The 14,242-nt window shown below is 44.7% G+C and overlaps 1 protein-coding gene across 1 annotated transcript; it reads left to right on the forward strand.

Annotated features, from left to right (window-relative positions):
- The first annotated feature begins 1,604 nt into the window (after nucleotides 1-1,604).
- MANBAL (mannosidase beta like) lies at nucleotides 1,605-6,899 on the forward strand. Its single transcript, XM_009489034.2, has 3 exons — nucleotides 1,605-1,643; nucleotides 3,422-3,616; nucleotides 6,211-6,899. Exons 2-3 carry the CDS (start codon nucleotides 3,467-3,469, stop codon nucleotides 6,316-6,318), a joined length of 258 nt encoding a protein of 85 aa, XP_009487309.1. The 5' UTR covers nucleotides 1,605-1,643; nucleotides 3,422-3,466; the 3' UTR covers nucleotides 6,319-6,899.
- The last annotated feature ends 7,343 nt before the right edge of the window (nucleotides 6,900-14,242 follow it).

Raw genomic sequence — 14,242 nt, forward strand, 5'->3', positions numbered from 1 at the left:
AGCTCTGACTTTGCTACAGGACCAAGTCCTTTTGTGTGGGGGTAGCTAGCTTGCTGTAAAACCCTAATAGAGGCAAGACTGAATATTTTTAAACAGATAGTCAAAATCAATTCCTGCAGTGCAGTGCAACTGTTTGTGACCTATTTCTGCTGTTATGTTCCAGTGAGATGGCCAGGCTAGTGGGGAGAGGTGGTAGCTGCTGTTAGACCAAATGAGTAAGCTGGAGGGGGGAAGCTTCCTTTCAGGGTGTGAAACAGGAGTACCAATCTTTAAATGCAATTTAAGAACAATTACTTTAAGTGTAGCCATGTTAATAGTTGAGGTGGTCTGAGGAAAAAGGTGGTTGATACCTGAGGAAAAGAAATGTTAGCCAAGGAAGAGGTAGTGAAACTGTTAGCTTCTCAGGAACAGGGAGGAATACTCCATTATCATCCAGGGACCTGCTGGATTAGCTGCAAGGCAAAGTGTAAGGAGGTAGTGCTCTCAGTGAGAAAACTCACTTTGCAAGTTTCACCTTCAGCGCGGAAGGCAGCATGCCTGACACTGAGCCCTGGTTCCCCAGTGTTCAACTTTGGCCCGCTCATTTGCGTAAGGTTTAGCCTCCTTGTGTGTGCAGGTTTGGGCATTGTGTTAATGTCCTTGTTTTGGTTGGGATAGAGTTAATTTTCTTCCTAGTAGCAGGCATAGTGCTGTGTTTTGGATTTAGTAGGAGAAGAATGTTGATAACACACTGATGTTTTTAGTTGTTGCTAAGTACTGCTTATGCTAGTCAAGCACTTTTAAGCTTCCCATGCTCTGCCAGGCACACAAGAAACTGGGAGGGGGCACAGCCAGAATAGTTGATCCAAAGTGACCAAAGGGTTATTCCATAACATATGGTGTCATGCTCAGTAGATACACTGGGGGAGGCTGGCCGGGGAGCAGCGATCGCTGCTCGGGAACTGTCTGGGTGTCGGTCGGTGAGTGGCGAGCAATTGCATTGTGCATCACTTGCTTTGTATATTATTATTATATTGTTATTATTATCATTACTATTTTACTTTATTTCAACTAGTAAACTGTTGTTATCTCAACCCAGGAGTGTTTCTCACTCTTACTCCTCCGATTCTCTCCCCCATCCCATCGGGGTAGGGGGAGTGAGAGAGCGGCTGCGTGGTGCTCAGTTGTTGGCTGGGGCTAAACCATGACAGTTAACCATGAAAGTTTTTTAAAACGGGGAAGAATTTTGCTAATATTAGTTCAGCTCCACTGATAGCAGGAAAACTAATAGTTCCAATGGGGGTTGTCTGCTGTGGCTACTGTGCAAGCAAGGACGCTCTACCGTGACTAGTTGGAGCATGATGTCAGGTCTTCTCTGAGCATATTTCATGGGGTAGTGCTTAAAATGGTAGTGGCAGCTGCTACCAGCCTGCGTGAGAGCTCTTGATGCTGGTCATGTCATCTGGGATTTGTTGGAAAATTACTAACACCCTCAAGGGAGGTGAAATAGGAAAGGGGAAAGGAGGGGAGACTTGCAGAAGAGGAGTGTGGAGAGTTTTTGGTTTTCATTGTATTGGTTTCCTTCTCTGGTCTATTTTTGTGTGTTCTGTTTCAGGTGTATGAATCAGGATTATCAGTAGGAGTTTGTCCTGAGAAAACTCTGGGTGAGGAATGAAGCAACATCCCTTCCTGCTCTGTTTGAGAAAGGGAGTGGGCAAAAATAACATTTTCAAAAGATACCCAGTAAATAAAGTTGAGATAAAATGTAACTCAGGAGTGAAGTTTCCCATGATTCTGTTTCTTGCTTGGGAACTGCTGCCTTAGTGGATTGGAGGAGAGGGCATTTTAAAAGGTAAAAACAGTTAGGGATGAGCCACTTTTATGCATGCTTTGTTGACACCATCGTATGTCCGGTGCAGTCTTTGGGTCTGCATTGGAACTTGCTGAGCCTGAGTGGCCCAGCATCTATTCTGGCTTCATATACAGGTCCCTTGCTTATTGAATTTTAAACAGAATTTGAAAAAATTTCTTTCACTGAAGTACAGACCTGGAAGGGACTGTGAGAAGTCACCTATTCTTATCTCCTGATTCAAGGGCAGGGTTATGTATACTCACACCCCATCCCAAGCGAATGCATATCTGATCTGCTCTTCTGAATCACTGGTAACAGGGATTCCACAGTCTCTGTATTCCAGTGGCTGGCAGTCCGTGCAGTTAGGAACTTTTTCCTGTCTTTTAAAATTCAAAATGATATCCCATACTTCAGCTGAATTAAAACAAAAGAATTATTTCTTGTAATTTGTATAGCACTCCTTTTAGTATGTCCCCAAATGACATTTGCCTCTTATGCAATGGTATTGAGTTGGTGATTGATTCTCAAATTTATCAACTATAACTTTACTCAAATTATACTCTTAATTTTACCATCTTTCTGAACTGGGTCACATCTGCAGATTGTAGAAATCTCCTCCTAGCCTGAGAAATACAGAGCCTGCTTTGGAGATAATTTCTAGGAGGCAGGTTACTACCATTCAACTGAAACGTGCATGCAGCACAATCTCACACCCAAGCTTTAGTAGTGTAGAGAATTGCAAATATCAATAATTAGTGCTGATTCAATAAGTACACACCAGAATCATACAGGTCAGGAAAACTGAGTAAGACAGTAATCACAACTGAGTTCTCATGGCATCTCAGACTAATTGAATTTCCCTTTTGGGACTTTCTGTGGCATATTCCAGCAATTCTGGCAGGAGATTTCTCCGTTATTGTAGAAAGCCATTAGTCATTCACAGAATGAATTGACAACTCCATTAGCAAAAGTAAAGGAAGGAAGAAAGGATGGTCTTGTGGCTGAGAAACTAGCTTTGGACCCAGGAGGTCAATATTTAACTCTGCCACAAACTACCTGTGTGACCATCGCAAGGTATATAGGGCTTAATGTAATCAGCCACTAAAGCCATACTTAACTTTAAACACATAACTCATTCTCTGTCTTCAACACATCTGCCTTGTGTAGTTTATTTAAGTAGTAGTTTGTTTTGTACACCATCTGAAACAACAAGGCTGTGACCACATATACCATGTAAGTGAAAATGAATAATAGTCATCTTGCATGCATGATCAGCTTCAGGGAGAAGTAGATTCTTGCTTATTAAGTTTTTCCCGCATTGTTTCATGAATATTGTTCATATTTTGTTTGTCTTCCCCTCACCTGCAAATGGACTAATACTAGCATTTGAGGACTATTTTCTTAGGCAGGTGGTAAAAGAAAAGCATCCAAATAAAATGCAAGTTTCATTTCCCTCTTTGTTATTGGGTCTGTAAATCAAGGGTGTCTTCAAAAAATCTGCATGAGGTAGTCTGTCATTTTTTGATAATGGAAAGTGAATACCAGAAAGTGTGATGCAAATAATTGCTTTCTCCCCCCTCCCCTTTATAGTAACCAGTCGTCTTGAGACCAGTAGAGAAGAAGGGTGCACTCACGATGGCTGCCGAGTTGGATTTCTCCCCACCTGAAATCCCTGAGCCCACATTCATAGAGAATGTGCTACGCTACGGACTCTTCTTTGGAGCCATTTTCCAGCTTATCTGTGTGCTAGCCATAATCCTGCCAGTTTCAAAGTCCCATAAGACAGTAAGTGGTGCTCTTTAATATTGATATAGATAGGCAGAGTCAGAGAAAATAGGATGGGAGGGAACTCTGAGTAGCTTAATGGAGACACAGTGGTCTGCCCCTGGGATTGATGACAGTTTCATTGTTCATTCTTTTTCCTTCCTTCTAGCTTTCCCACCTCCAATTTTTGTCTTGTGATTTACCCCCAGATTAGAAAGTCAGGAACAAATACCTGAGCCAGGGTCTCTCTGAATATCAGTGAAAAAAGTGACCTGAAGCGCTGGCCAGGTGTCCTAAACGTACATGCTGTTCCTGACTGCACACAAGAAGGCTTTAGTCCCAACCTCATATTGTCATCCTACTGCTGATTTGCAATATTAATTGCCAGGCAGTGTGTCCCCTTTGCAGGACCTGCCTCTCAGGAAATTACTTTGGGCTCTAGTTTGTGTGCAATTTTTGGAAACAAGATACAGGTGAATTTTCTAGTATATTCTAAGATGAGGAAGGTGGTTTTCAGTACTGACACTCAATCCTGTGCTGCCAAGTGGAGGATCCTTTGATGCAGTTAGTACAGGAGAAGGTTAAAGTGAAAGGTTGAGGTGAGCTACAGGTCTCTGATTCCTCCAGACTGTGCCACAGTGGGATGACCTGCATCTGCCTGGCTTTTCTGATAAAAGAGCTCCACATGCTTGGTAATGCCTGTGGTGCTGGGGACAGATACTTCAGTGTTGGCGATCAGGCTGCAGTGGTTTGGTGCAGTTCGGTGGTTTGATACAGATTTTGTCTAAATGTGTACAGTATATTTTCAGTAACAACTCAGCATGAGAAATTTTGTTTTCAGGCTATGTTTATTGCCATGTTTGCTCCCTCTTGTACAGAGGAAGCATGGAAATTTTCAGCCTGTCTGGGGAAGGGAATGCCTGAGGGTGAGGTACAGTTCATGAGCCAACTCTTTCACCTTTAACTGTTGATGTGGTATGAAGTTACACTGATGTACTGGATTAGTGACGCTGCCCTGGCACAGGTGCATGCTCCCTCCTGCTAGGCCTGCCGCAGGAGCTGTAGGCTCCCAGCAGGGACATGAAGCAGGTGGCTGCCAGTCACAATGCAGTGGCATTGCAAGTCTTGCACCATTATTCTGCAGCCATCAGCACCGTCTGTCAGAGTCCATGGTTACCCCTGATAAATTTTTGAGAAATACTGAGTGGCCTGATTCTTGAAAGCTGAAAAGAGCGAGAGCTTTAGTTTGCAGTGGGAAACTGAAGACCAGGCCCCCAATTAAAATGATAAAGCTCAAGGACCTGTTACTGTTTAAGTTTGCAAGCATGCTTTGATGTTTGCATGCTCTACTTTTTATTTTCTCCATATGTATACTGTCCTCTTGATTTACTGTCCATATGACTAATTTACAAGACCGTAAACACCAGAGACTACCCCTCCAGATCTTGGGAATGGTGCTTGAGTCTGGGTAGGATATTAAGGAGCTTCTCTGTCTTGGAGGCTTCAGGCTTTGAAGTCTACCTTGGTTTGAACATTAGAAGGCAGCAGTGTTCACTTTATGGCAGCAGCACACTGCATCCCTGAGTAATAACTGCATGTTGCTCCATTTCTCCAGAGCTTGCCAGCTCCCCATGCACTGATTACAGCCTTTGGAAAGCCAGCCAAGTCTCCTTCCTTGGAAAGCCACACAGATGTGAACTGTAATAGCCCAGTAACTTGTGAGGTGTTTGAACCAAACTCCTTGATTAAAAGGATACTGTCAGATGCTCGCCTCCCCTCCATTATCTGGAGCGCTGTCTTGCAAGCTTGAAACTAGCACGTCTTGCTCAGCCATTTTTTGTGTGTCCTTTTCCAGTTGGCACGCTCTGACTGATAGAAACCAAGATGCTAAAGCAATATTTATACTCAAATGCATTTAATGAAAGGAGGCAATCTGCATGTGTGCGCTTTCTCAGATGAGACTGGCGCTGTTCCCTTGTGTTTTTACAAGATAACTAGACTTTATTTCCCATGGCTGAAATATTATCTGTCATCTCCCCTGAAGGAAACAAGCAGGGATATCGAAGCATTCCTTGTTATTCCAGGTGAAGAAAGCATTGCTTGCAGTTCCCTCCCTGGATTTTGGGCTTGGTTTAGAGGCTCTGAACTTTACATTCTTACTACTGTTTTGGGGAATATTTTTTTGTCTTGCACGTGATAATGATTAACATTTGGCAGAAATACCTGCTGAATGTTTCCATGCACGGTGGTAATTATATGGTATCTTCTCCTTTTCTTAATTTGAATAGTCTTCATTTAGTGTTGATTTTCTTCTTGCCTTTAAAGTTGGTTTGTTTTTCTTCTCCAAAGCCTGTTTTAGACACTTAAGCTTTTAACAGCTTCTCTGGTAACAAGCTGTTTCTGTGCATAAACTCACACTCATCAACAAGCAGATGCAGAAGCAGCAGAGATGGTTCTGCTCAAGTCTGTGGACTTGTGGACTCAGTTTGATATAGATGTGTTCTAACAGAGATACCCAGCATTTGCTTCCTTTGGCTTATACTCAAATTCCCAAAGTGAGCTGTCAGCAAATTGTAAAAAAAAGTTACTGACTATTTCTTCATTGATTCTTGTAGGATTCTGACAGTTTTGAGCCTAAGAGTTCAGAGACAGTGAAGAAGCCAAAGGCAACTGCTCCACAGATAAGCAAGAAGCCCAAGAAGGAAACCAAAAAGAAACGATAAAGCCATGACTGATGAGCCTCAAAAGACAAAATAATCAGCTATAATCATGCTTCCTCGGAGATGACATCAAAGGCAACTAACTATATTAAATGGTTTTCTGGCATTGCCATGCTTTACCTTTCAGGGACAAGGGAGAAGGAACTTATAAGAGTGGAAGAGGCAGGGTTCTGCCGTAGATTTCTTACAAGCAAAGAGGACTTCACATAACCAGGACTTCATTTGACATGATTAATGTGTCAAACACCATTAAAGTGACTTCTGTCATTTCTGATGGGTAGAGAGGGCTGTTGTCCTAGCTCCACCATGCTGGCTAGGATTTGTAGTGAAGTCCCTGTGGAAGGTGGAGCATGGGTTTGCTACTTTGGATACCAGTTTGTGTTGTATTTTTTGAAGGCAGAGGGATCAAATGAATCAAGGATACCACACTACACAGCTTTGTATTCATCTCTGTTGTCATCTAGTCTGAAATACATAGCTGCATTTTATGGCTTAATAATAATGTCTTTGTCATATTCTTTAATTCTTTAGCTAATAACTCATTAGATTCCAGACTGCTGTAGATGGAAGCTTTCATTTCCTCAGCGTCGCTACCTCTTTCTTATTCCCCACCCATACACTTTTATTTTCTATTCCCACTCTTGAAAGCAGATACATTTCAGGGAATTGAGGCTGTGGTGGGGACTGCAATGACTACAAGGATCGGGGAACAATTTGATTCTGGAAGGTGCAGAATGTAATGCGTGTGCTAATGGGGTGTTCTTGGAAACTTGGGAAGACCAGGTACTGCATGTTGGAGAAAAGCTGCTCTGAGGTGGGAGTCTCGGAGTGCTGCATTGGTCATGTATCAAACAGCACTGCCTGGCTATACTGTTAATAAACCCTCCTGTCAGCTAGCTGAGTCCTAACCATGTGCTCCATTTCAGAACAGCTGGGGTTTGTTGCATTTGCAAACTCCCTCCCAGCCTTACCTACTGTAGTCCCCTGCTTCTCCTCTTGCTGAATTCTTCCTGAAGTTAAATACAATCTCAGCCTGAGGAGATGTGGTATTTTAAGATCCAAGGGGTGGCAAGCTGGCTGTGTAGCATGACTATATGGCAAGAGATATACACACTATGTTCCTTCAGGCTCTGGCTCTTCAGGCCCAGGGACAATCTAGTATTAGATTTAAATATGGCTAGACAGGACTGGAAAGATATAGGTGATGACGTAGCCACAGAGTTTCTCTGTAGCACAGCTCAAGCTTCCTGATGCCAGCTCACATCTTGGTTTGTTTGATCACGAATGAGTCAATGGGAGGAGAAACCGCTCTTTTAGGCGCACCCAGCGTTCAGAGCAGCTTTGAAGGAAAGGGTTCTCTGGCAGGGCTGCAAGTCTGCATACACAGACTCCCATACTCAATTCACAAATGCCTTGTGAGCCCAGATATAGTAGCGCTATTGTGCTGCGTGTTCTCTAACAGGAGTTGAACAGCACATTTGCAGGAACTGTCAGTGTTGAGAATGGCCACGTTCTCTGCTTGCTCTTGCTTTTGGTGGGTGCGACAGATGGATCCCAGTACTAGTTTGATTCTAACCTCTCACTGCTTCCCTGCGCCAGGCTCTCTGCTTTTTTTAACCAGAATGACACCAAGTTGCACTGCTTAAAATCCAGCTTAGAGTTCTGCTTTAAATTCAGTGTTTTCTTTTTCTTTTTTTTCAGCTACTTAAAGGCAATATAGGAGGATAGAACAAAGCATGGGAGATACAAGCACTCTAAAGTTGCTTTGAGTTCTTAGTACAAAGAAACATTACAAAAATTTCCCACACAAATAACAAAGACTAATATTGTGCTATGAGTTTCCATTATGGACCTGTGTTCCTGTCTGTGATCTGCAGGGGAAAGATAAGTGTTGCCACTGCCTTGGGTAGGTATTGCAGATCACTTCTTCCATTTTAGTAAATCAGGATGGTGGTTGTTTTATCTAACAACTCTGGCTTTCTGCAGAGGGGGTTTAATGCTTTAACAGAATTGCAACTATTGCTACTACTAAGAGTAGCACACACATTAGCCAAAATATAGAAGTGCTTCTACAGCTAAGAGCCAGTTAGCGATGAGCACTGTGTGTTTGTTACCTGAAATAGCAGGCTACTACATCAACATCTACATCTAGCTATTTGCAGGCTGCCTTACTCATTACTAAGTAGAAATCATGGATATTTGTGTTTGTTTTTGTTGGGGGGAAGAGGGATTAAGTGAAATTTCCCAGTCTCTTCCTGACAGCTTGCTACCTATTTGAATGCTCTTGTTAGCTGAAGTTATAGTATATTTTTAGAGATTACCAATATCCCATGTATCTTAGTTTCTCTTGAAATGTGTAATAAATACAATCAGAATCTCTTTGTTTAAAAAGAAATCTCTTTTTAAAGTTGTGCTGCCTCTTTCCATGCATTCATTGTGAAAGCTGGCAGAACTCTCAGACTATAGGAACACAGGGACATAAATAACCTATTCATAAACAGGATCCATTAAGGGAAAGCCTTTTAGATCCTTTAATCTGTGAGAAATTGGTTAGTTAATACTGTCAGGCATGTGTGTATCTGTGTTTGACTTGGAAGTAGCAAACTGTCTTCCAGAACAGCTTCAGTTTCCTGGAAGGAAGGAGGAAATGGTATGATGACTAAATTAATTTGCCTCTCATGAGAGTTTTTGGCTCCAAGAGCCCCCATGAAGGCATCGTTTGTTAATAATACAAGCAAGGGATTAGATGGGGATTCAGTAGACTGATGATAGGGATTTTCAGTAGCCCCTCAGTGTGTGATTGTAGCTCAGGTTTACGTGGCTGGAGCGCAGAGCTGTGTGGTGGCTCTTGGCTGCAGTAAGACCGGCATGGTAGCCAAGCTTTGGCAAGCATCTGTTGGTTCCCTCACCAGAAAACCAAAACGAGAGAAAGACTAGTGCGGTGACTCCTTTAATTCCCAAGCACTTTTCTCCAGGCTGTTTTGTAATTAACATCCCAAAGGGAGGTGAAGACCTCATTAAGTCACTTTTATTGAAGGGGAGGTTTTCAAAAGTCTGCCTCCAGATACCAGTCAGTAGGCAGCACCTCGGTGAACAGCACCTTGCTCTGACACACAAAGCCCAGAAGCTGGGCTGAGAGCTGGGTTTCCTCTGCTAATGTATGTTACAAAGTTCCTTTCCCACAATAGGCCAAGCCTCAGCTCTGAAGAAACGTGGTTGGGAGTTGAGAATTCCTTGCTTCATTTTGATCATATTCAAGCAGCTCTGCCTCTCTGGCCACGCTCATCTCGTGAGCTGTGGCTATCACTGTCCCCTTTGAGCTGTTCCAAGCTCTCAGTGCATCCTTGTGCTCCTCCAGTGCAAGCAGCACAATCCCTTGAGACGGATAATAAGTTGCTCGTGACTGGAGTTCCAGTTCACATAGTTCAATTAAATCCCTGTTAATCTTGTTCAGACCTAATTTACTTTGATTCTCGTACACACGCTTCTTTGCTTCAGAGAGATTCTGGTGAGGTTCCCTACTGACAGGAACTGAAGAGCCCAAGGCCATCTTTGAAGAGGACTGATGTTTGCAAAGCAGCCCCCTTGTAGAGTCAATAAGCTAAGATATTTCCCAGCCTGTCATGAAGAATGTGAAAATATTCCTTCAGTGCCTGGATTTCAGGGAGGGTCAAGGCTGGATCTGATGATGCTCGAGGAGAAAATAAGGAAGCTGTAGGAGGGGAGGACCTGCTTAGTATCTCAGTTTCCCAGGGCACTGCTAAACTGTTCCCCTGTATGCATGTGTTAATTTTTGGACAGCTGAGAGCTGGGGTGCTGGACTTCTCTCTTGGGAGCCTCTCTTACACACTGATACTTCTTTCAGTTATGTTGTTCACAGCCTGTGGCCTGTAGGGATCGAGCTGAGTGTATTGATTTAGTTGTTTGTTTATTAATCTCATGAGGTATCAGAGACTGACTGCAGCGAGAAAATGGGATGATGAATGGAGAGTGCTGAAGTACAGAGCATGGCTGCTTGTTTGGTGATTAGGTTGATTGCCAGCTTTGGCACTGGGAAGGGATCTAACACTCCTCCTCTTCCTCAGCCAACCAGAAGGGATGATTCAGTTGGGGAGCACTCCCTTTCTCTCTGGCAAGAGACATGGCTGTAATCAATGCTTGCATTTCTTCTTAAATTGGCAGTGACTGCAGGTCCAAGGTCCTGCTCTCTCCTCTGGTAGTTTGTGGCTTTTGAGCAGTTGTTTGTCGGGGTGTTTTCTGGCTTTTGGTACCCAGGCCAGTGTGCTGGTCTAAATGTCTCTTGCTTGGGGCTGGCAATTGCAGGGTGATGAACTTGGCTTCCAGCCTCTCCCTTAAAATTCAGCCGATTTTCCCGTTTCATGTTGATTCTTCCCAATTTGTGGCTTTTCTGTCACCATAATTCACCCCCATGCCCCATCTTGTTGTTTCCACCCTGTAGACTTATGTCCATTGCAATTCTTCTGTCCTTGCAGCCAAATTTTACCTGCCAGTGGGTATCACTTGCTAATACAAGGACTGATACAAAGAAAGAACACATGGAAAAGCATCCAGGATGGAGAAAGGTGTCCCCTTGTAATCAGCCCTGTCAGCATGTTTCTCTTCCCTGATGATTTTTTCAACCAGCAGATGTAACTGCTGGGGAAGAACAGCTCTCCGCCTTGGGAGCCCCAGGTATACCTGGGAAGCTGTGCCATGCACATCAGCCTACCCCTGAGCCATGAGGAGTTAAAATGATTAAATATTACACTTCCAAGCTCTTGCAATAAGTGAGCGCAATGGTGCTGTGCATGCTTCACGCCACCTGTTCAGATCCTGCTCCTCGCTAGCATATGCAGATTTGTCTTGTGCAATCCCCAACCTCTCACAGTGCTCGCTTCCCTCCTCCCAGCTTCCCTGGTTTCATTTAGTGCCTGGAGGCCCTGGTGTGGCTTTGATGCTCCTTGCACTCTGCTTGCTGGAGGCGTGAGCAGCCACGCATCGGGAAACTGTAGTCCCACTGAGGACTGCAGCGACACAGAGCAGGTAATTAGAGCAGAGAGGCTGACAGGTTCCTCCGTGGTTCAAGCCCAGCCTTTTTGGCTGGTAGGTACAAGGTAAACCTGCTTTGGATTACATCTGCATTGCTTTTTAAGACCATCTGTTGCCTGTTGTCTCTCGTCGTGCTTGAAGAGCTCAGCTCCCAAATGGGAGATGCTGTGGGTGGAGGGGGTTGAAGGGCTCTCACTTCTTCCTATCTTCAGTTCTAGGCAAGGAGCTATGTCCCTAGTACCATGCTCTACTGGAAGTCCTATTTACATGGTAAATGCAGCATACCTTATTTGCAAAACCTGCACTCTGGACCGTCCCCTTGTTTCTTGCAGAAGGCTGTCTGAACCTCTGAGGTGCCACCCCTCTAAGAGTCAAGTTCAGCCAGTCCCAGTTCATGGACTGGGGCCACGGAAAGTATCAGCGCTGGCCTGAGACATCTCATGTTTCGCGCAAGCTGAGGGTACAACCTAGGTGTCCCTGTCGCCAAGGCAAGTTCCTACTGCCTTCCCTTTGGCTGCTACTTCTGCAAAAGCCATCCCAAGCTAGCAAATTCACCTTGCCGAAAGCCAAAGTCCAGAGTACAACAGGCACCAGCGAGCTCTCGCAGGGCAAAGCCACTCCCTCTGCTCAGGGAACCAGCTCCAGACGCTTCCTGCCGTTATTTGCGCCTCTGCTCCAGCAGTGCAGGCAGGAGCTGTGCTGCCAATGTGGGGCTTGTGGGGTCGCGTCCCTCCTGCTCCCCAAGGGCAGCTTTTGCACATCGGCGCGTGCTAGGTGGGCCCACACTGTAGTCGAACGGCTGGACTACAGCTGCTGGGGTCTGTGCGGGAGAGGGTCCTCATGGCTGTGGTCACAGAGCGGCTACTTGCAATGCTGCGAAGACTCCATTGGGTGGCTGAAGCAGATGTCCCCAGGTGTCAGGGCTCTGTGGTGAAGGGAATTGCAAGGGTAGCTCTTTTTGAGAGAAGGGAAGAAGCTGCAACCATTTCTGCTCCCTACCTCCCCCCTTATTTAGCTCACTTTAAATTGAGCATGGATCCAAAGCATCATACGGTTTAAATTTTTCAGATTCAGACTTTGGCCTCCTTAGCCCATCCCTCGCTCAGAGGACCAAGACTGTATGATAAAGGGGAAACACCGTTGTGTCTGCTCTGGCTCTGCTTGGTGCAGGCTGCAGCTGCTTGCGGGCCAGTGAGCAGCCAGGTACTGGCAGGGAGGCTGCGTGGGACTCCTGCTGTCCAGGGAATGCCACAGCCCCCAGGGCAGGGTCGCCTGGATGTGGCTACCAGAGCTCTGCAGTAGCCAGCCATCCCTCTGCTGCTCTGTTAGCAAAGCAAGCTGGAACGAGGGCTATAAATGTCATCTGGACAAGTTTCTGTGAGCTTTTCTGAACCGCTCTTTTCTATTGATACTAAGACTGGGCAAAAAGCAGAATTTCCACTGCTGTGAAATGCTAACATTTTGCATGCAGCTTTTCTGCTGAGCTGAGGCAAGATGCGGAAATTGTCGGATTTTTGCTCAAATGAGCAAGATACCTAATTCAGATTGTATTGAAACATCATATTTTATCAGTCAGAAACCTGACGGGAAACGTTGTGCCTCTATTGAACATGCAGATAATTTTCCCCCACAGCTGTGGGGGAAACAACTCGGTGCCTCCTTATCAAACATTTGTACATTACCAAGTCAGTAATTTCCCTGCAGTCCTTTCCCCCAGGGAATTTTGCAGTGACACTTCCCAGCTGGGGCTGCCTTGGTGCGTGGTTAAGGGCCCCTTTTGCATAGCAGATTGTCACCGCACTGAGGGGCACGGTGGGTCCTGAGCTGTCCTGAGCACTCCTGGTGACTTCTTCTCAGCCACACTTTTTTATCCTACAACCTGCAGGACATCGTCATTGGCCACTCGGCTCCTGTAGCCCTGATGCTCAGTGTGGGAGAGAATGGCCAGAATCAGTATTTCTACCATGAAATACAGCCAAATGGCTCATACTGCAGGAGTTATTCTGGTCAATTCCCCCCTAGTAAATCAGCTCCTGAGTTTGTAACTGCAGCTTCCCTAAAGGGGCTGGTGGTCCCGATCGTTGGCCATCACACACTTGCTATTTGCAGAGCTGTAAAGCTCAATGATCGTAAAAATCTCAGGGCAAGAGCCATGGCTGCTTCTGTGTCTGTCCAGCACCTCAAACACAACCATTATATTATTAATAGTAATAATTCGTGCAAATATATTTGGAATTTGCAGTGAACAAAATGCAGCTAGCCTCAGGAACAGAATCCATTAGACGAAACTTATGCTTGCCAAGGGGATGCTTAAAAATAAATCTGGCTGGAGATTAATAGATGTTTTGTTGTAAATCTACAGCTACGTTGGAGAGGTCAGGACTCAGATCAATTACTGGACCCAAAAAACACCCTCTTACTCGCAGGAAGATTTCAGGAGCCCCATGGAGCAGTTTGATCTGCACACCTGGAAAGGGAAGGAACCATGTACTTACTCATGAGCATGACAGCGCTTTGCCTGTAGTAACTGTCATTCTTCTTTTTCCTGATGAAACTTGTATAAATGTCAGCAAGAAAGCAGAGAGATACCTAAGTACATCTTGATTTCTTGTCAGAGTATCATTTCAAGACATGCTGTAATAACTGAGCCACCAGAAATATGCAGTGCTGCTTTTTTTTTAATTTGAAAATACCTGGTTTTCAGTTTCTGTAACTCTCTTCCTCTCCCCATGGTGGGTTTTATCAGTGCTATTTAAAAGTGAAGAGAAGGAATCATCTCAAGAAAATAAGTTTCAGGAAAGAGACTGAAATCCCTAGTTGGGTAAAAAAAAGGTGGATTAGACTGTTTGAAGATAAATACTTGGAGTGGGGCAGGAGG

Source organism: Pelecanus crispus, chromosome 14, assembly GCF_030463565.1.
Source record: "Pelecanus crispus isolate bPelCri1 chromosome 14, bPelCri1.pri, whole genome shotgun sequence".
Taxonomy (NCBI): Eukaryota; Metazoa; Chordata; class Aves; order Pelecaniformes; family Pelecanidae; genus Pelecanus; species Pelecanus crispus.